Source organism: Heterodontus francisci, chromosome 32 (assembly GCF_036365525.1).
Source record: "Heterodontus francisci isolate sHetFra1 chromosome 32, sHetFra1.hap1, whole genome shotgun sequence".
Lineage (NCBI taxonomy): Eukaryota > Metazoa > Chordata > Chondrichthyes > Heterodontiformes > Heterodontidae > Heterodontus > Heterodontus francisci.
Genome location: NC_090402.1, coordinates 6,804,529 through 6,827,401, shown reverse-complemented (window position 1 = coordinate 6,827,401; position 22,873 = coordinate 6,804,529). Strand labels below are relative to the sequence as shown.

Sequence of the window (22,873 nt, the reverse complement as noted above, 5' to 3'; positions counted from 1 at the left end):
TCCCTCCTCCCCCATCCTCCCCCCATCCCCATCCTCTCCCCTCCTCCTCCCCCCTCCCTCCATCCTCCCCCCTCCTCCTTCCATCCTCCCCCCCTCCCCCCCCATCCTCCCCCCTCCCCCCCCCATCCTCCCACCTCCCCCCACCCATCCTCCCACCTCCCCCTGACCCTGAGCAAATAGTTTATTTCTACCCAATCAAATCCTTAAACACCACAGTAGATCATCCCTTAATCTTCTATACTTGAGGGAAGTTTAGTCTATGCAGCCTGTCCTCATAATTTAACACTCTTTATTTAAGATTCAGGCAGAAGAATTGTAAACCACTACGGTATCTGATCTGATTGCCCGACACAACCCTCACTCCCTGATGGCCATCAATTCATGAAACTAACCCTAGTTCAATGCAGAAAGGTGTGCCAGCAATAGCATCAGGTATACCTTAGAATGAGTTATGAATCTAGTGAAATTGCTACAGAGGTCTACCTGCATGCTAAACACCTAAAGATTCAGACCATGGACAGAGCAATGTAATCCAACAACCAAATAATCTGAGTATAAATCTCCCTAACCATATGCAGTCATGAATGATGGTGGAACAACCAGACAACTAGGGAGCAGGAGGCTCCTTGAACATTTCATCATAAGCCATAGTGGCGAGTGCAAGGCTGAAGTGTTTGCACATGTCTTGGGAACATAGGAATTTTTGGATGAAAAAAGACCAAAGTCCATTGAGTTTGTCTTCTACCATCCTGGTAGTGCAGTGATACGATAACAAAGTTGTTGATTAAGCACAGCGATCAATCTCTAACAATGAGTCGACAACTGACCAAACATGAGGTGAGGAAAACCCCAGTGGTGGAGAGCTTTGGGAACCATAGATCTGAAGTCACCTGTTTCTCCCAAGCACGTTACACTCACCATACATCATGTCTCATACTGTACCCTAAAATATTTTCTGAAAGAAATGTATATCAAACTAAAGAGGTCCCAATGCACATCCCTTTGGGACCCCAGTGGTAGCATCCTCCCAGTCTGCTAGTAATAATTTGTTGCTGATAGTCCCTGTACTATTACTCTCTAGGATCTATTCTGACAACCAATGATGTAACCATTGAAATGACTGGGTATATAAGAGTAATCCACTGCAGCCTGCCAAAGTTGAACATTACCCTTGATGTATTATTCTGCTGCTGAGGAACAACTGTATTAATGTGGCCCTCCCATTTAAGGTCATAAAGTAAGACTCTAGTCAATAGCATTGTGCAGAGGTCAATTAGAGCATAATTGCTCATAGTGAGGGACCTTTATAACCCCTTCCCTGGCTATTATCTCAGGGTGAACCAGATGGTTCACAACTCAGCTGCCCTATTTGACCTTGAGTTGAGCTTCTGACCGCCACCACACATCCCCCTCCCCCCACTTGTATTTGTTCCCTGAATAAAGACTGCCACCCGAACATTGCTCGTTCTCCATTCCTGCTGTAACTGTGGTGGGACTCTATCGAAATCACCATGGCGTTAGGATAGAAGTCCAGTGGAATCTATAAGGAATGTGAGGGCGCTATATACATGGATATATTAGTTGCATTTTTAAATAGCAACAAAGACGTGGTATAAAACTCATCCACAACATACCTTTAATTGAACAATCTACATGTATTGTCTCATTACTGTAAACAGATTTGAGATACAAAGGTTTACATAATAAAGCACAGCATTTAAATGTTTGGTCACAGTATTGTTTTTGGTCAAAATGCCTTTTTTTCTGTCGCAAGATGCATATTGCTATTTTACATCAAAGTACAGGGCAAATCAAACAGGATTTCTTTCACCCATCTAAAAACACCATTTCAGCTCAAAAAAACAAGAGGTCATCCTGGTAAAACCTGCAGCGATTGTGGCAAAACTCAGCAAATGGAAAATTAATGAGAAATTAATTTAGATTATATGACAAAAGTAGTGTGTTCAGGAGTCATCATCGAATCTTGCAACACAGAAGGAGGCCCTTCGGCCCATCGTGCCTGTGCTGGCTCTTTGAAAGAGCTATCCAATTAGTCCCACACCCTTTCCCCACGACCCTGCAAAATTTTCCTTTTCAAGTAATTATCCAACTACCTTTTGAAAGTTATTGAATCTGCTTCCACCGCCTTTCAGGCAGCGCATTCCAGATCATCATAACTCACTGCGTTAAAAAAAAATTCACGTCTTTTCCCCGGCTCTTTTGTCATATTTGCAATCTGTGTCCTCTGGTTACCAACACTCTCTCCAGTGGAAACGGTTAATAAAATCTGGGGCTGTAATCACAGCAACAGTGACTGAACGCTACTTTTCATTGTCATTGGGTTAAATCAAAAAGAAAGAAAGACTTACATTTATATCATGCCTTTCACAACCTCAATTTGACCCAAAGCACTTTACAGCTGATGAAGTACCTTTGAAGTATAGTCATTGTTGTAGTGTACAGCAATGTGGCAGTCAATTTGCGCACAGCAAGCTCCCAGGAACAGCAATGTCATAATGATCAAATAATGTTTTTTTAGTGATGTTGGTCGAGGAATACATATTGGCTTACGACGGTGAGGTGAAGTCCTCTGTTCTTCAAAATAGTGGCCATGGGATCTTTTACACCCACATGACAGGGTAGATGGGATCTCAGTTTAATATCTCACCTGAAAAGACAGCACCTCCAACAGTGCTGCACCCCCTCAGTACTGGCACTGGGAGTGTCAGCCTGGATTACGTGCTCAAGGCTGGAGAGTGGGATTTGAACCCAGAACCTTCTGACTCAGGCAAGAGTCATGGCTAGGGCCCTACCAAATTCACGGTCAAATTTTACAAATTTCATGCGCACTTCATTTTAATAATCATGAATTTCACATATTTAAATTGTAAATTTCTCAGTGTTGCAACAACCAAAAAAGTGATCGATTTAAAGCAAAAAAAAAAGGATAAGGGAGGTTTCTGGTTTAAATTGGCATTTATTGTATACTCAAAAACTATATTAAAAAGCTGACTATAAACAGGTCACATTCGTTACTCACTGAAGTCAGTATACCACCATCAGCATGCAGGATTTGGCTTCCAAATTCTTTCACTCAAGGTGCTGCAGTAATGGTTGTGACTGTTTTTGATTTGCTCAATCTTGCATTCTCATTTGTCTGCTAATACTGGAGACAGCTTCTCTCAAAACTGCACTGGAAGCCCTCCCTCATCAACCAATCAGCGAGTTAAGATTAGATTAGATTAGAGATACAGCACTGAAACAGGCCCTTCGGCCCACCGAGTCTCTGCCGACCATCAACCACCCATTTATACTAATCCTACACTAATCCCATATCCCATATCCCTACCAAACATCCCCACCTGCCCCTGTATTTCCCTACCACCTACCTATACTAGTGACAATTTATAACAGCCAATTTACCTACCAACCTGCAAGTCTTTTTGGCTGTGGGAGGAAACCGGAGCACCCGGAGAAAACCCACGCAGACACAGGGAGAACTTGCAAACTCCACACAGGCAGTACCCAGAATCGAACCCGGGTCCCTGGAGCTGTGAGGCTGCAGTGCTAACCACTGCGCCACTGTGCCGCCCTTGTGTTAACCACTAAAACATGCAAAGTTTGCAAAATGACCTATTTCACAGTCCGTGATGCTTTTTTCATGGCCGTAAATTTGGTAGGGCCCGAATCATAGCTGATACTATAATCAATCAAATGACTATGGGTGACAGTGTAATAGGACTGAGGAGCCCTTCTCGTTAGCACATACTGTACACAGAATAAGAATGGATCCTGGAACCATAGGGTCTGGTGAGAATTGGTGTTTATAACAATGAATCTCGGAAACTCGGAATATTGAACGTTGGGATGCACGAGCAGGAATGCGTCATTAAGACGCCTTGAATCTCGCCCCTTCTCCCCATTTCCAGATCACGGGAAGTCAGGGGCTCAAGGCTTTTAGGCCGTTTGTTACCAGGCGCACGACATCTCAGACGCAGCATCGCTGTTTCTCCGGGTTCTCAACGGGGACCATCCCAACTCCGACCGCATGTCATCCGTGTATGTAGATTTTGGCCAGCGACTGTAGCGCTTGCTGGATTGTTTGTTATTCCAAATCCGGGGCTTTGTGTTCATCTGAAATACAACAACTTATATCAAAAAAACACCAGGCACACAATTCCTGCAAGACCTTTGAAGATAGTCATAAAAAGATATTTATACACTGTATACTCACCGCTTATACATTATAAATACATCACATATATTAACAGGTATGCACATTATACCTACACCATATATACATACCACATACATGATACACGCCCACATTACACATACACCTTATCACCTAAAATCCAAAGGCTGGCTATTCTGATTGTTAGAGCTTACACTTAAATACTGAAGGTATAAAAAGACTTGCATTTATATAGTACCTTTCACAACCACCAGATGTCTCAAAGCGCTTTACAGCCAAGGAAGTACTTTTGAAGTGTAGTCACTGTTGTGATATAGGAAACGCAGCAACCAATTTGCACAAGGTAAGCTCCCACAAACAGCAATGTGATGACCAGATAATCTGTTTTTGTGATGTTGACTGAGGGATAAATATTGGCCCCAGGGCACCGGAGATAACTCCACTGCTCTTTGAAATAGTGCCATGGGTTCTTTTATGTTCACCCGAGAGAGCAGATGGGGCCTCGGTTTGACATCTTATCCAAAAGACAGCACCTCCGACAGGGCAGCATTTCTTCAGTACTATCCCTCTGACAGTGCAGCCCTCTGTCAGTACTGCACTGAGAGTGTCAGCCTGGATTTTTGTGCTCAAGTCCTGAGGTGGGACTTAAACCCAGAACCTTCTGACTCAGAGGCAAAAGTGCTACCCACTGAGCCATGGCTGACAAACGTGAACTATGTTTCTAGCTGCCTAAAAATGGTGCGCATTTACACACTGAAATCTCCACTAACTGGAATCTGGCACACACGTGTTAAACATCTGGATGTGAACTTTGTGGATTGGAATTTCTAACTTTTATAGACAACTTTTATATCTGGGGTGGTGGGTTGGTTCTATAAACCTGGGGACATAGTAACAGGAAATCCAACGGGTCAAGCCTGCCGTAGATTGGTACAATCTGGGGACGGGGAGAGGGCAGGGGCGAATTGTGCTTCAGTGAACTGACCATTCACACTGGATTTCTGACAGTAATTTACAGTGTGTTGTGTAAATACCTCTGTGGGTTTAAATGTTGAGTATCCGAGCCACAGATATAGACATTCAGATCCCAACATGACCTCATCCCTTCCTATCTCTGTAACTCCTCCAGGCCTACAACCTAACAAGATCTCTGCACTACTACAATTACAACCTCCTTGATTTCCATTGCTCCACTATTGGCAGCTGCCTGGGTCCTAAGCTCTGGAATTCTCTCTGTAAACATCTCTATCTCTCTCTCCTCCTTCAGACCCTTTTTAAAACCTAGCTCTTTGACTAAGCTTTTGATTATCTGTTCTAATATCTCCCGATGTAGCTTAGTGTCAAATTTGATTAATGCTTCTGAAAAGCACCTTGGGCCATTTTACAAGGTTAAAGATGCTATATAAATGCAAGTTGTAGGTTCGCTTCCCCTGATATGTGCTGGGTTAATTGGTGGTAAAGGGGCTATCACAGTGGGAGGGGGAAGGAAATCTATTTTTTAATTTGTACCGTGACTAGAAATGATCACAACTCTCACTCACCTGCACAAACACAGCCGTGCTCATCTGAAGCGTCTCCATTCGCTCATTCATTCTTGCCAGCCAGTCCCCGTGATCCATAATCGACAGCTTGAGGTCATCATTGGCGTCCTGGATAAAATCGAACCCAATCTCGCTGCTGGGCGACAGGGCCTGGATCCCAGGAACACACAGCACAGCGCTTTCAAACATATTAAAATGATGGGCAGGAAAAGACCAGTTTCTCCATCAAGCCTGCCCCGACACTCACCATGTCTAGAACATCATGACCAGATACTTCCTATCTTCCCCTCCCCTCCCTCCCCTCCACAGCCATGTAATCTCCTTGGAGAGAAAAATCCTGATCCAACAAATAAAAGGAAACTCTGGAAATCCTCTCTCACGCCAAAAACTGACTAGGAAATCATATGGACCACAGGTTAGTTATCCGTTAATCCACTTACCTTCTATATGATACAATCTCTGTCCCAGTCAGGAACTGGTCCACGTTCTTCCTGAAGATGTACAGAGAGTCAGCAGCCACCATACCAGATCATCTGTTTTTTGGTAATGTTGGTTAAGGGATAAATATTGGCTAGGGCAGTATGGAGAACTCCTCTGCTCTTTTTCGAAATAGTTTTATGGGATCTTTTACAAACACCTGAACAGGCAGATGGTGCCTTGGTTTAACGTCTCATCTGAAAGATGCACCTCTGACAGTGCGGAACTCCCTCAGCGCTGCACTGGGAGTGACAGCCTAGATTATGTGCTCATGTCTTGGTAGTGGGACTTGAGCCCACTATCTTCTGACACAGGGGCAAGAGCGCTACCCACTGAGGCACGGCTGAGAAATTTTAACCAAGGTACAGTCATCTTTGCCCAAAATCTCGGAGAAAAGCACTGACAAAATGTTTATCTTAGTTAAATTAACACCCTCTCCCAACCCACAGAAATACATCCCTAAACATAGGATTGTAGCAATTACAAGTTAAATGATTAATGTGAAAATAAAATGTGCATTACCTCGGCAATGGAAAGTCGCAAGTGTTCCAACTTGTCAATTTGAGCCCTCAGGCGATCCTCCAGATCTTTCATCAGAGACAAGGTTTCATCGGTCTTCAGGCATTCTCTCAGTGACATTGTGAGAAGCCGCAAGACTTGCAACAGGGATTCGGTTGGGGACAAAGTAAAGGAGTTGTGTTTTATTCAACGTGCCTCAGACACTGACAATTGACAGTTTAGCTATGGTTATGTCATCAAACACTCTAGAGCTTAGAATCATGGAACTGTACAGCACAGAAAGGTGATGGAGGCCATTTGGCCCATCGAGCCTGTGCTGGCTCTTTGAAAGAGCTGTCCAATTAGTCCCACTCCCCTGCTCTTTCCCCACAGCCCTGCATATTTTTCCTTTTCAAGTATTTATCCAATTACCTTTTGAAAGTCGCTATTGAATCGGTTTCTACTGCCCTTTCAGGCAGTGCACTTCAGATATTCTGGGCAATAATCTGAGATAAATGGTCAAGGGATTTTCACAGTTCGCTTGCAATAGTGTTTTGGGTTGGGCGGAGGGGATTCACTGGGTCACTTGGAGGGCAGGGAGGGGGGTGGAATTCACTGAGTCCAGGTTGGGGGTGACTGGGCAGGGATTTACTGGGTCCTGGGCTCATTGGTGAAGCTGGAGTCTCGAAGTAACCACTGAGCTAAAGCCGGCGCCAATTTTCTAGAGATTTAAGCCCCAGGCATTTGAACAAAATAAATTCAGTCACCTATCAACAACTTTGACCCAACTTTGTTCCATTTGTTTCTCATATATAAAACATCAACAGTAGCAGGTAAAAAACATCTGTTACTCTGACCACACTCACCTGGTGGGGGTTTATTTGCTCTGCTGACGAGTGGTTGTGGTGGTAGGATAAGATGTCCTTTTGTTTCTTTCTATGTTGTTCTCCAGCCTTTTGTACAAGTTGAGTCTTTGGGGGAATGTGAAGAATTCATCCTCAATTTGGTGTTTGAGAAAAGCCAGACTGGATTCACCTGAACTGGATTGAATTGATTCAGCTGCAGTTTGGATTGATGATGAAATCTTAATTCAGAATCCATGCTGAAAAGTGGATTGGTCAAGGCATTGCCCTGAGGAATGAACCAGCGAATGGCTGTCACTTATTTTGTTTAGCTGAAACAGACGCAATGTGTTATTTTTTATTCATTCTTCTGATGTGGGCATCGCTGGCTGTGTCAGCATTTATTGCCCATCCCTAATTGCCCTTGAGAAGGTGGTGGTGAGCTGCCTTCTTGAACCGCTGCAGTTCATGTGGGGTAGGTACACCCACAGTACTGTTAGGAAGGGAGTTCCAGGATTTTGACCCAGTGACAGTGAAGCAACGGCGATATAGTTCCAGGTCAGGATGATGTGTGTCTTGGAGGGGAACTTGCAGGTGGTGGTTTTCCCATGCAACTGCTGCCCTTGTCCTTCTAGGTGGTAGAGGTCGTGGGTTTGGAAGGTGCTGTCTAAGGAGCCTTGGTGAGTTGCTGCCGTGCATCTTGTAGATGGTACACTCAGCTGCCACTGTGCATCGGTGGTGGAGGGAGTGAATGTTTGTGGATGGGGTGCCAATCAAGCCAGCTGCTTTGTCCTGGATGGTGTTGAGCTTCTTGAGTGTTGTTGGAGCTGCATCCATCCAGGCAAGTGGAGAGTATTCCATCACACTCCTGACTTGTGCCTTGTAGATGGTGGACAGGCTTTGGGGAGTCAGGAGGTGAGTTACTCGCTGCAGGATTCCGAGCCTCTGACCTGCTCTTGTAGCCACGGTATTTATATGGCTACTCCAGTTCAGTTTCTGGTCAATGGTAACCCCCAGGATGTTGGTAGTGTACATGTTCTTTCTGTCTGCAAAGAACAGGGCCCTGTGCATTAATATATGTAGGTTCCAGTATGCGCAAGTGCGCCACAGTGCGAGCCCAACTGACAATCTTAAATTGGTTGTCAGCGTAATTCTTAGCACACTGAGGATTATTTAGCAAATGTTGTCCAATCGCAGAATCACATCTAATGTTGGACACTGTGTTTTGAGTTTTGCAAGCATGGGCTGTTGAGTACGGCCTGTACCTTGCCCGTTGCAAACAGCAGAAGGGACATGTTGTTTGATACGATCCATCAGTCTTTGGGACATACGACCTATATAACTAGCATCACACTAGCACTGAAAGGGTAATGTATCCCAAAGATTTGAGCAACAGGTGAAACTAGCTGTTTCACGCTGCTACTATGCAGTAGCAACACACGTGTTCGCCACTAACAGGATGCTGCCGACAAGCCAAAAAGATGTTCTGCCTATCACACAAATGAGTAATGTGATAGATGAATTTCAATGCCAGTGCATTAAACAGGGTTCTTGAAAACGTACCTCCTCTCTATCAGGATCGGCAGGGTTTCATTTCAAATTTCCAGCATTCACAGTTACCTCTTTTTTGAGTCCCAAGTCTTCCTCTCCATCCCAGCCAGAGGTTTTGTAATGTGAAAGAGCAAATGCAGGCTTGCTGTCCAATACCAACTCTCTGCTCATCTGTGGTCATAGTTCCTCTCTCAACAGGGCACTGAGTTCAGACAGTTCAAGGGACAGACTGGACTCTGAAGACTGAGGCTAAGGGGCACTGTTTTCCTTTAGTATGTCTGTAGCAGGCTTTATTTGCACTATGGGTCTGTACAATCCTGACAAGGCACTTACCCAGCTTTTACATAAATCATAATATCATTAGTAGCATCCGCAATACTGAACATCTGTTCCTGCTGGGGGACTTTAGTGCCAGGGTTGGGGCCGACCATGACTCATGGCCCTCCTGCCTTGGGCGCTATGGCATTGGAAGGATGAATGAGAATGGACAGAGGCTGCTTGAGTTGTGTACCTATCATAACCTCTGCATCACCAACTCGTTCTTTCATACTAAACCCTATCACCAGGTTTCTTGGAGGCATCCTAGATCACATCGTTGGCACCAGCTGGAACTCATCGTCATAAGGTGAGCCTCCCTAAGCTGTGTTCAAATCACACGCAGCTTCCACAGTGCGGAATGCGACACTGACCACTCCCTGGTGTGCAGCAAGGTTAGACTCAAACCAAAGAAGCTGCATCACTCCAAGCAGAAGGGACACCCGCGCATCAACACGAGCAGAATTTCTTATCCACAGCTGTTACAAAAATTTCTAAATTCACTTGAAAAGGCCCTTCAAAACACTCCCACAGGGGATGCAGAGACCAAGTGGACCCACATCAGAGAGGCCATCTATGAGTCAGCCATGACCACCTATGGCAAACGTGTGAAGCGGAATGCAGACTGGTTTCAATTTCATTTTGAAGAGCTGGAACCTGTCATAGCCGCTAAGCGCATTGCACTGCTGAACTACAAGAAAGCCCCCAGCGAGTTAACATCCGTAGCACTTAAAACAACCAGAAGTGCTGCACAAAGAACAACCAGGCACTGCGCAAATGACTACTGGCAACACCTATGCAGTCATATTCAGCTGGCCTCAGACACTGGAAACATCAGAGGAATGTATGATGGCATTAAGAGAGCTTTTGGGCCAATCATCAAGAAGATCGCCCCCCTCAAATCTAAATCAGGGGACACAATCACTGACCAACGTAAGCAAATGGACCGCTGAGTTGAGCACTACATAGAACTGTACTCCAGGGAGAATGTTGTCACTGAGACCGCCCTCAATGCAGCCCAGTCTCTGCCAGTCATGGATGAGCTGGACGTACAGCCAACAAAATCAGAACTCAGTGATGCCATTGATTCTCTAGCCAGCGGAAAAGCCCCTGGGAAGGACGGCATTACCCCTGAAATAATCAAGAGTGCTAAGCCTGCCATACGCCCAGCACTCTACGAACTGCTTTGCCTGTGCTGGGACGAGGGAGCAGTACCACAGGACATGCGCGATGCCAATATCATCACCCTCTATAAAAACAAAGGTGACCGTGGTGACTGCAACAACAACCGTGGAATCTCCCTGCTCAGCATAGTGAGGAAAGTCTTCACTCGAGTCGCTTTAAGCAGGCTCCAGAAGCTGGCCGAGCGTGTCTAACCTGAGGCACAGTGTGGCTTTCGAGCAGAGATCGACCATTGACATGCTGTTCTCCTTCGTCAGCTACAGGAGAAATGCCGCGAACACCAGATGCCCCTCTACATTGCTTTCATTGATCTCACCAAAGCCTTTGACCTCGTCAGCAGACGTGGTCTCTTCAGACTACTAGAAAAGATCGGATGTCCACCAAAGCTACTAAGTATCATCACCTCATTCCATGACAATATGAAAGGCACAATTCAACATAGCGGCACCTCATCAGACCCCTTTCCTATCCTGAGTGGCGTGAAACAGGGCTGTGTTCTCGCACCCACACTTTTTGGGATTTTCTTCTCCCTGCTGCTCTCTCATACGTTCAAGTCTTCAGAAGAAGGAATTTTCCTCCACACAAGATCAGGTGGCAGGTTGTTCAACCTTGCCCGCCTAAGAGCGAAGAACAAAGTACGGAAAGTCCTCATCAGGGAACTCCTCTTTGCTGATGATGCTGCATTAACATCTCACACTGAAGAGTGTCTGCAGAGACTCTTCGACAGGATTGCAGCTGCCTGCAACGAATTTGGCCTAACCATCAGCCTCAAGTAAACGAACATCATGGGACAGGACATCAGAAATGCTCCATCCATCAATATTGGCGACCATGCTCTGGAAGTGGTTCAAGAGTTCACCTACCTCGGCTCAACTATCACCAGTAACCTGTCTCTCGATGCAGAAATCAACAAGCGCATGGGAAAGGCTTCCACTGCTATGTCCAGACTGGCTAAGAGAGTGTGGGAAAATGGCGCACTGACATGGAACACAAAAGTCCGAGTGTATCAAGCCTGTGTCCTCAGTACCTTGCTCTACGGCAGCGAGGCCTGGACAACGTATGTCAGCCAAGAGCGACGTCTCAATTCATTCCATCTTCGCTGCCTCCGGAGAATCCTTGGCATCAGGTGGCAGGACTGCATCTCCAACACAGAAGTCCTCGAGGCAGCCAACATCCCCAGCTTATACACACTACTGAGTCAGCAGCGCTTGAGATGGCTTGGCCATGTGAGCCGCATGGAAGATGGCAGGATCCCCAAGGACACATTGTACAGCGAGCTCGCCACTGGTATCAGACCTACCGGCCTTCCATGTCTCCACTTTAAAGACGTCTGCAAACGCGACATGAAATCCTGTGACATTGATCACAAGTCGTGGGAGTCAGTTGCCAGTGATCGTCAGAGCTGGCGGGCAGCCATAAAGGCGGGGCTAAAGTGTGGCGAGTTGAAGAGACTTAGCAGTTGGCAGGAAAAAAGACAGAGGCGCAAGGGGAGAGCCAACTGTGTAACAGCCCCGACAACCAATTTTTTCTGCAGCATCTGTGGAAGAGTTTGTCACTCTAGAATTGGCCTTTATAGCCACTCCAGGTGCTGCTCCACACACCACTGACCACCTCCAGGCGCTTACCCATTGTCTCCTGAGACAAGGAGGACAAAGAAGAAAAAGAAGACATAAATCGAGGGCAGCAGCATCAGGTGAGACTGGAAGGGTAGAGGGAGAGGGTGAAGGTCAGATTCCGTTTGACAGTGAGCTGGGGTGGGCTGAGATGGAGTGGAGGAGCCTTGAGTAGAGATCACATAACTGGGTCTGAGAATAACCTGCGGAGTGAAATTACGATGGGGTAGAAAATGAACGAAGATAGGGAGAAGAGTGCGAATAGAAGTCAAACTCTGAATCAGTGTGTCTGTCCTGGGGACGAGTGTGACAACCCACAGACAAAATAAAATTAAGAGGGAGCTGCTGTGGTTTTATCACCCACACAATCGTTTGTCAGTGATCCTTACAATCACCCCCTGGACCTCAATCACCCTCTCAGAATCAGTTCTTTTAACCGATGGGCTGAGCCAGGACGAGGTGCTGAAGAGGCTTTCCCTGACCTGCAGGAACTGCAGCAGATCTTATTCACACTGTTCTTTAAAACTCGCTAGTGCATCCTGTCGCCCGTGTGCTAAGAAAAACACACGTAAAATAGAGGGAAGGATTTCGCTGCTGGATGCAAAGTGCAGCGGGGTTCAGTCCCAATTCTGTACTGAGTTAGCTGATTGTCCAGCTGTTTCCTAGTGATAGGGACAAGCTCTGATGCTGAGCTTCCCCTACTCTGCCTCAGACCTGCCCTTTGTAGTTCCAAAAGTCCCTGTTAAATGTTTGATCTTTTTTTTAGAAAAAAGCAAACTTACTTTCAATCTTAAGGCTGATTTTTTTTTGGTCCTGATTATTGTTGAAGAATTTGACTTTTGTCCTTTTTGCAGCAAGTTTAGGTGCTGTGGAGAGGGCATCACCTCAGTTTGCAGCTGTTGCTGAGTTGGAGAGAGCAGAACGTGGGAGTCCAGCATTCAGAGCTGCAAATCACACCTTACTTCAGGACACAAAATTAAAAGCGTGTGTTTACTGCAACGCTCAAACATGTAAGGACACAATCCTTCCGTTTCTATCTCCATTTAATACAATGAGATGTATATACATAGAGGCACACGACCGGAGTTCTCCCTCGATCTGTCTCACATCCTTTCCTCTATTGTTCAGACGCATAAAAACATTACATATACTCTAAAATACTTTTAGAATGAAACCTATTCTTCTGCAATTATCTCCTTCAGCAGCTCAGAAATGTCCCGGTTTGAGCTCTTCCTACAGCTGCCAGATAGCCCTATGGCTTCGAGCATTGGCCAGTGTCAAGTACAGCTATCCTGGCGTGTGCTGAGTTAGCTGATCTCAGCTGGAGTACCACAATTAGTTTCAGTGCGTCTGGGCCGGGATAGGCGAGGAGAGGGGAGGGGGAGAGCAGAGGGAATCGAGCCATGGTCTCTGCACATAATCCCTAAAGAGCTTCTGCATGTAGACTGGGTGACGACAGTGAGCTCTGCAAAGCTAACTAGCCTGCTAACTCTAGGTTGAAGATTAGCCTCTGGATAGGGTGGGGTACCACGGGGCTGAGGATACCCGTGAATCTGTCCTCCAGCAAGAGTCAGAGCCTCCAGATAGGAGGAGAGGAGACGCAGCACCTCCGAACTATAGCATCCAACCCCTTCAATTCTTGTGCTCCTGCTGCTCATTAGCTGTTCTACATCTGCAACGTGCTGTTCAGCCCTACTCCCACTGACTACAGTATGGAGACACACTGACCCATTTTATTCTCAGTCCTTTCCTTGGCTGTTAAGAAAGGACGATCTTGTATTTCTATAGTGCCTTCACAACCTCAGGGTGTCCCCAAAGCGCTTCATAGTCAATAAAGTAGAAAATTCTATTTGCTGGGCCCAAAAGTAGCCCCACTCCTCCCCACCCTGGGTATTCCCGTCAGGGTGGGAGTAGTGGACAGTTTTTCGAGCACAGCTGGGGTTTGCACTGGTCAGATCCTCCGTGTAGCCCCCCAGGCCCCCAATTTGACCGAGAGCTGGGACCATATTATCAGGGTGTATCCTGTCAGCCCAAAGCCTGCTTTGGAAATGGCCCATTGGATTAGTTATTTTGGCAAAGGGAAGTTGAATAGGATTTCCCCATCTCACCCTAGCAAGTCAGACTCCAGATATAAAAGGGATTGGCTGGGGACTCTCCATTAGTGTAAGGTGCACTGATGGCAAAACCCCATAGCGGGAGTGCAACTGATGGCCCCCATGACCTACAGCAGCCTCCACCACTGGGATACCGGTTCCCCCTTACTCTAAAAGAGTGTAACCAGTAGTTTCCTGTCTACTTACACAAGGCTCATCAGACTGCAGCAGTCCATATGCTCCATGTTGACAATTGCCTTCTCGGGTGTGTTTAGAATAGGTAATCTCGGGATACACTGTGCAAAAACAGAGCAAGCCTTAAAATAAGAAACTACCAGGTCACTCAGTTAGACAAGGAGACAGTCGGTCCAGTGAATAGGCATCGCAGGAGTGGTACAACTGAACCTGTTTTGAGACTGGTATTTGCTGATATGGACATGAACCAGCAGGAGCAGCACTGACTGTGCACCTCTAGTGCCTTGGAAAGGCGTAAAACCCAGAAGCTGTGGCTCCACAGAAAGTGTAAAGTGCAACTGCAGCAGCTCCACGGTGTGAGTTGGAGAGCAACAGAAAACATGGCTGTGGGACCTGTGCCGGCAAGTGAAGGAAACACAATTGGTACTGAGGCTGGACCTACCCTCATGTTGTCAAACTTGACAACTGGTTCACTGACTCATCAAGTTGGATCAAGAAGATAGTGAAAAGACTTGGGGTTAGAGAAATTGTGGGGTAAAGGGAGGGCAGGTGATTAAGGACTGACAAAAAGATCAAAGAGGTAAAAACAACAATTTCCAGACAATAGATCAATCAGCTAAGTGTCAGCAGAATGTAGCTTCAGTCAAACACAGGTCTAAACCAAGTCATTGACAATTACTTGCACAACACTGCAACAGCCGCACACTCGAAGGAGTCAGTTTAAGTCTGCCTGAGCGGCATCTTAGTTTCTCAGTGGAATTACTCAGTTCGTTTGGGGCCATGCCAATGTATTATTTCTGTAATCAAATCTATTGAATTAATATTGCAGATCGATTTACAGCTGGAGTGCTTTCAGCGAGATGTTGATCTATAAATAACGTCGAGTGTAAAAAATCCTATACAAGGAATTGAACACATTCTGTACATCCAGCTGCCCTGCAGATCTAGCCCACATGCTGGGCTTCTTATTGCATCACCAGCAGCACATCAAGAACTGACACCAGCCCCCCACAACACCCCCAGTGCGTGTATACTAACAGGTACCTCAACAACAAATCATTTATTAATTATTCTGTTTGTTTTTCTCCTAAAAGTTTATAACCGTTGACATTTGAGTAACTGGCACAGCCCGAGACATTTCACAATCAAAATGATTCAAGACAAACCATGGAAGCACAATTTACAGAGGGACAGAAAGAAAGGAAGGAAGGAGGGTCATCGACAGAAAGAGAAAGCGAGAGAGAGATAGACAGAATAATGGAATGAGAAAGACAGGGATGGTGAGAATACCACAGCTAGAGATGGAAAGCAAGGGAGGGAAAGTGAGAGAAATAGAAAATGAAATTGAGAAAGCATGGAGAGAAGGAAAGTATGACAGAGAATAAAGAAAGTCAAATGGGTCAGAGGAATAGAGAGAAAAGAGCAAGAGAGAGAAAACGCTAATGCCTCATTCAATAAAAATGATGTGAATTAACATTTTCTTGTGCAACACCAATGTTTCCCCTGCGTGTCATCTGATACAGTGTGTCACGCACAGAGGCTCCTTCCTACGATGCATCTGATGCATTGTTGTGTCGCAGGTCAGAAGGTTGCTCGGTATTTACACAGATGCCACGCATGACAGGAAGTAGTGAGGGTTGGTGACAGCTCATCCTCAGCCTTTTATCTGGATGTGTCCATCCGCTCCTCTCTAAAGTTCTCGCAGAAACTGATGACCTGGCTGTTGAATGAGGATAAATTTAAGAATAATGATCAGCTTAAAACAGATTAGTAAACAGTCTCAATCGTACATTGACATTCTTTGGTTTAATAAAAGGCTGAATAATATATGGTGAGTGCATTGGAATGTTTCTGCTCATCAAAAGGTGTTTTATTTCCCCTCTACATATTGTAAGCAGAGTCAGCATTAAACAGTCCCAGGTCAAATCAAGTCAACTCAACACACACACACACACACACAGACACACACACAATGTGTTCTTTTGTTCTGACTCACCCCCCACGATGCATGAACAACATTTCCATTTCTCTCACTGGTTATCTAGTCCAGGGATATCCCGTCTTATATTATTAGGCCTGAATATGTACATATGATGGAGCTTTTGCTTGGCAGGGGGCACACTTTAAGTTTAAATCCTTGTCCCCATTAAACTGCAGAAATCTCGAGCTGCCGATACTCACAGATTTTGGTGGGTGTTCTGATTAAGGATTTATCTGCCAATGGGGCAACAGTGATAGGAACAGCCCTTTCCAAACCCACAGGCCCAGGAAATTCAGATGGTAGTGAGTAAGAAATATTCAACACAAACAGGACTGAGTTGCCTGGGATTCGAGGAAGGGAATTCTAAGGACTGGGAGGCTGTTCTAGCCCTCTGGATGCAGCTTCAACTGGATTCTACTGTAAATGGGACTGTCATTTTGGCAGTTCTGATGAAAGGTCTTCGACCTGAAACGTTAACTCTGTTTCTCTCTCCACAGATGATGCCAGACCTGTTGTGTATTTCCAGCATTTTCTGTTCTTATTACTGTCAGTTTGGGGGTGGTTTTATGTGCTTTGCCTCACAAGGAGTTTGGATTTGAGTTTGGATCTTAGGGAGAGATTCATCCCGTGAATCTGGGCCGGACTGAAACCTAGATGTCAGAGGTAAAAGGATTGGACTGAAACCCTGCCCGCCCCCCTGCTGCCCTATAAACCCCTGGCTTAACACTCCCCGAATGAGACACATTGTGAGTTTGAATGCTTTATGTACCTTGCCATTGCTTTGGTCTCTGGTCGAGCTGCATCGCTCTCGATCACTCCCTTCAGCAGTTCAATTCCATTCTCTTTTATCAGCAGTGGGCAGTATTTCTCAGCTAAGGATTCAAAACATTAAACGCAGGTTCACAAATTGCTTCAGCTCAGATGCAACACTTGAAACAGGGCTGAATTTTACAACGCAACATTTTACTTCCAACGGCAATTTCTAAAGTTTGTGCAAACCTGGTGCTTGAAATTCAACACCAGGGGTCAGACTGCAGGAGAGTGAAATATTTTTCCCTCTTCTTCACAATAATGTATCATAGAAAGGTAGAAAATTTAAGGCACAGAAGGAGGCCATTTGGCCATCGTGTCTGTGTCAGGGTTGGCAAGAGCACAAACTACATTGCCAAGCACAAGGTACTCTAGCGTTGGTGGGTGTAGTACTGAGCTGGCTACCCAGAGGCTGTGAGTTCAAATCCCTGCCATATCAAGTTGTGAAATTGCCATGAAAACCCACTAGTTTACTAATGCTGGCACAGGCATGATGGGATGAATGGCCTCCTTCTGTGCTATCATTCTGTCATTCTATGAATGTCTTTCAGGGTAGGGACTCTGCCACCCCAACCTGATCTGGCTTAGTGGCTCCAGTCCAGACTATGTGGTTAATTCTTAAACCATTCCAAACTGCTTCATAGGAGGAAAAATCTGACACGAAGCCCCATCAGGAGATATTAGAACAGGTGACCAAAATCTTGGTCAAAGAGGTAGCTTTTAAGGAACATCTTAAATGAGGAGAGAGAGATAGACAGGCTGAGTTAGGGAGAGAATCCCAGAGCTTAGGGTCTAGGAGGCTGAAGAACTTTTTTCTCTCAGAGGGTTGTGTGAATTTGGAACTCTGCCTCAGAGGGTGGTGGAGGCAGGAACATTGAATGTTTTTAAGGTGGAGGTAGACAGATTCTTGTTCGGCAAGAGAATCACCGGCTTTGGGGGGGTAGATGGGAGTGTGGAATTCGAAACACAAACATTTCAGCCATGATCTTATTGAATAGCAGAGCAGGCCTGAGGGACCGAATGGCCGAATTTCTGCTCCGAATTCGTATGTTCTTATGAAAACGCAGCCACCAATGATGCAGCAATAGAAATAGGGGATGACCGAGAGGGCTAGAATGGGAGGAGTGCAGAATCTCAGAGGGTTGTAGGGCTGGTGGAGGTTACAGAGATAGGTAGGGGTGAGGCCATGGAGGGATTCAAAAACAAGGATGAGAATTAAAGCTCTCCGAAGTTATAATAATGCACTAGCAATCTATAGGCCTGGAATAACAATCTAGAAAAGGTGAGTGTTTAAATCTCACCATGAGTGAGAGTTTTAGAATCTGAATTCTGTGAAAAATAATCTGGCAAGTAAAAGCTGTGACCAGTGAAAGTGACCATGAAATGCAGTCTGCTTTTCCACCAGGGTCAGGAGTTTGAATGGTAGCTGATTATTTTCCACCCTTGCCCAGCCTAAGGGTGTTGAGGCCAATTATAGAACCCTTGCCACTACTCGGCCTGAAGACAGCCACGCAGCCCGATCAGGGGTGTTGAATCTGGAATCCTCCTGGTTCGTAGGACTCAGTACCACACAGAGAGCCTCAGGGAAAGATTCTTCAGTCAGACATTCATGAAGCGACACAGAGGGTGAATGGGCAGGAGTCTGTACAAGGAAGGGAATAAGAGAAATTGAAATGACAAAACATTGGAGGCAATGATCTGGGTTAAAGGCCAGTTATTATTGAACAGGATTAACCGACTGAAGCACTGTCCTGTCAATCACAGGCACACAGAAACAGCGACAGGCTTGGCCTGTATGTTCCTTGATCTACCTGTCCTCTGTTTGCCAGGACCATGCACTGAATGTTACAGATTAAGAGGGACATCACTATCCAGTACTTACGATAGACAGATGTGAGGTTAAACAGTGCCCATGTTGCCCAGTGCTGGCTGACTGGAGCTACTCGCTGAGGGAGAAGGCGCAAAATTGGCTCAAACGACCTGCAGAGAGGAAGGAATCGCAGCTCAAACTGTTCACGGTGCTCAGAATATTTGGCCAAGATACCCCGCCACTGGCCAAATCTCCCCGTCACTGGCCAAAACAATTCATAGGGTCATAGAGTTATACAGCACAGAAACAGGCTCTTCAGCCCACCCTGTCCTTGCCAGCCATCAAGCACCTAACTATTCTAATCCCATTTTCCAGCACTTGGCCCGTAGCCTTGTATGCTATGGCGTTTCAAGTGCTCATCTAAATACTTCTTAAATGTTGTGAGGGTTCCTGCCTCTACCACCCCCTCAGGCAGTGTGTTCCAGATTCCAACCACCCTCTGAGTGAAAACATTTTTCCTCAAATCCCCTCTAAACCTCCTTCCCCTTACCTTAAATCTATGCCCCCTGGTTATTGACGCCTTCGCTAAGGGAAAAAGATTCTTCCTATCTACCCTATCTATGCCCCTCATAATTTTGTATACCTCAATCAGGTCTCCCTTCAGCCATCTCTGCTCTAAGGAAAACAACCCTAGCCTATCCCGTCTCTCTTCATAGCTGAAATGCTCCATCCCAGGCAACATCCTGGTGAATCGCCTCTGCACCCTCTCCAGTGCAATCACATCCTTCCTATAGTGTGGTGACCAGAACTGTGCACAGTACTCCAGCTGTGGCCTAACTAGCGTTTTATACAGCTCCATCATAATCTCCCTGCTCTTATATTCTATGCCTCGGCTAATAAAGGCAACTATCCCACATGCCTTCCTAACCACCTTATCTACCTGTGCTGCTGTCTTCAGTGATCTATGGACAAGTACACCAAGGTCCCTCTGTACTTCCTATAGTCCTACCATCCATTGTATATTCCCTTGCCTTGTTAGTCCTCCCAAAATGTATCACCTCACATTTCTCAGGATTAAATTCCATTTGCCATTGTTCCGCCCATCTTACCAGCCCAACTATATTGTCCTGTAATCTAAGGCTTTCCTCCTCACTATTTACGGCACCACCAATTTTCGTGTCACCTGCGAACTTACTGATCCTACCTCCTATATTCACGTCTAAATAATTAATGTACAGTACAAAAAATTCAAATCTCAAAACACACCTGTCACAGCCCAGAGCACCCTGTCACCGTGAGTGATTCCACTTCTCACCTGTAATTAATGTTTCTTCTTGAATTTTCATCCCAGCTGGAGATCGCTCGCCACATTCGATCCATCACTTCCACGCGCCGCGGTTCTGCAATGGCCCAGGCCTCGTCCCCATCGAATATGATGTGAGATAGAACCCCACAGGCATTGTACGACACCTCAATCCCATCCGCGTTGCTTTCTAAGAGACGGCTGCAAGAGAAACATGCGATAAAACACTGGGGGGTGGGCTGGGAATGGTGGACTTGCTGTTATAAATATGGACGCTTGTTACTATAAGATGTAGTCATGAGGTGATAGACTTTGTAGATCCATGGCCAAATGTAACAGAGCATTTTCAATGCACTTTATAAGAAGAGTAAAATGATGCAGAATAAGCCACCGCTGGGCACAGTGTCGCAGTTTAATGAAAGCCATGGTTAGTAGCGACTGGAACACAAGATTGCTTTAAGAGGAAGGTAGATCTAAGGGATACTTTTTGTTCAATATCTTCTCTTTTATAGAAAATAATATCCTTACTAAAGATTTCATCGAATCATACAGCACCAAAGCAAGCCATTTGGCGCTTCATGTCTGTGCCGCCTCTTTGAAAGAGCTGAACAATTAATCCCACTCCCCTTGCTCTTCCCCCATAGCCCTGCTATTTTCTCCCCTTCAAGTATTTATCCAATTCCCTTTTGAAAGTTATGATTGCATTTGCTTCCACCGCCCTTTCAAGCAGCGCATTCCAGGTAACAACAAATCGACACATAAAAAAAATTCTTATCTCACTCCTGGATTTTTTTTGCCAATTATCTTAAATCAGTGTCCTCTGGTTAACAACCTTCCCGACAGTGGAAACAGTTTCTCCGTATTTACTCTATCAAAACCTCTCATCATTTTGAACACCTCTATTAACCTTCTCTGCTCCAAGTAGAGTTTCCCTAGTCTCTTCATCTCTCCAGTCCCGCATTCCTGCCACCATCCTACTAAATCTCCTCTCCAAGGCCTTCATATCCTTCCTGAAGTGTGGCGCTCAGAATTTCTTTGACATTTTTCTTTGGCGATAATTTTGATTTTTTTTTGTGTCATCGTGTGAAATGGGAGACAGTGAATCAGCTGCCCATTTCACATTTCACATTTCACCCCAGTTTCATTTCCATTGCGACAGGGATGTGGAAATGATGTGAAACAGGTTTGAAGTAATTAAATGATTCATCCAGAGCTTGTGGTTCACCATATGCCTAACACAATCCGCACAGCGTTTCCCATGTTTAGTGGTACAGATGTGGTTGATCTTCACTGGGAGGTTTTGAGGTAGTTGTAACATTAATTGGCACTTACAACTGGGTATTTTCCTTGCCTCCAAGATGGTTTACACAAGATCGTGATACCAAGTTGGCAATCTGCACTTGATTAAGTGTAAGAAATGTAGGAACAAGTGTAGGCCTCTCGAGCATGTTCTGCCATTCAATTAGATCATACCTAAAATCTATCTAAACTCCATTTACTCGCTTTGTTTCCGTACATCATAATACCCAACAAAAATCTATCAGTTTGGACATTTTCAATTGAGCCCCAGCCTCTACAATTTTAGTGGGGGGAGAGTTCCAGATTTCCACTACCCTTTGTGTGTTTCCTGACATCACCCTTAAACAGCCCAGCTCTAATTTTAAGCTTATTCCCCCCCGATCTGGACTCCCCCTTTCCCCCCCACCAGAGGAAATTGCTTCTTTCTACCTACCCTAACAACTCCTTTAATGATCTGAAATACCTCAATTAGATCACCACTTAATCTTTCTATGCTTGAGGGAATACAAGACTAGTCTATGCAATCTGTCCTCATAATTTAACCCTTTTAGCCCTGGTATCACTCTGGTGAATCTGCACTCTACTCTTTCCAAGGTTAATATATCCTTGGGTCATTTTAACCTAACCCACCGGGTAGTTTAGTTTAGAGATACTGAAACAGGCCCTTCGGCCCACCGAGTCTGTGCCGACCATCAACCATCCATTTTATACTAATCCTACACTAATCCCATATTCCTACCACATCCCCACCTGTCCCTATATTTCCCTACCACCTACCTATACTAGGGGCAATTTATAATGGCCAATTTACCTACCAACCTGCAAGTCTTTTGGCTTGTGGGAGGAAACCGGAGCACCCGGAGAAAACCCACGCAGACACAGGGAGAACTTGCAAACTCCACACAGGCAGTACCCAGAATTGAATCCGGGTCGCTGGAGCTGTGAGGCTGCGGTGCTAACCACTGTGCCGCCCTTTTTTTTTAAACAATAGTGGTAGGGATTGGATTGGCAATGGAAAGTCAGGTGGGGCAGAGTATAATATGGGTGGGTGATTTCCTCCCTCGAATATCCACAAGACTCTAAAAGATGGTGTCACACTGAGAATCAATGGTCTGTATTCAAATTCACCTTTTGTGCAGGAGAGGTGTTGGGATTGACAGTTTTCACA

At 45.5% G+C, this 22,873-nt stretch overlaps 1 protein-coding gene across 3 annotated transcripts in view; it reads right to left on the bottom strand.

The window, feature by feature from the left end:
* Positions 1-13,239: 13,239 nt before the first annotated feature.
* zer1 (zyg-11 related, cell cycle regulator) overlaps positions 13,240-22,873 on the bottom strand; it is a 35,454-nt gene continuing 25,820 nt past the window's right edge. For 2 of the 3 annotated variants that reach the window (XM_068012105.1, XM_068012107.1), the window contains exons 13-16: positions 20,419-20,607; positions 19,176-19,273; positions 17,253-17,355; positions 13,240-16,222 (exon numbers count right to left, since the gene is read on the bottom strand). In XM_068012105.1, coding sequence (XP_067868206.1) covers positions 16,165-16,222; positions 17,253-17,355; positions 19,176-19,273; positions 20,419-20,607 — 448 coding nt within the window. In that variant the 3' untranslated portion in view covers positions 13,240-16,164. Of the gene's footprint in view, positions 16,223-17,252; positions 17,356-19,175; positions 19,274-20,418; positions 20,608-22,873 lie in introns of those variants that run through there. The other variant, XM_068012108.1, reaches the window with a different exon arrangement.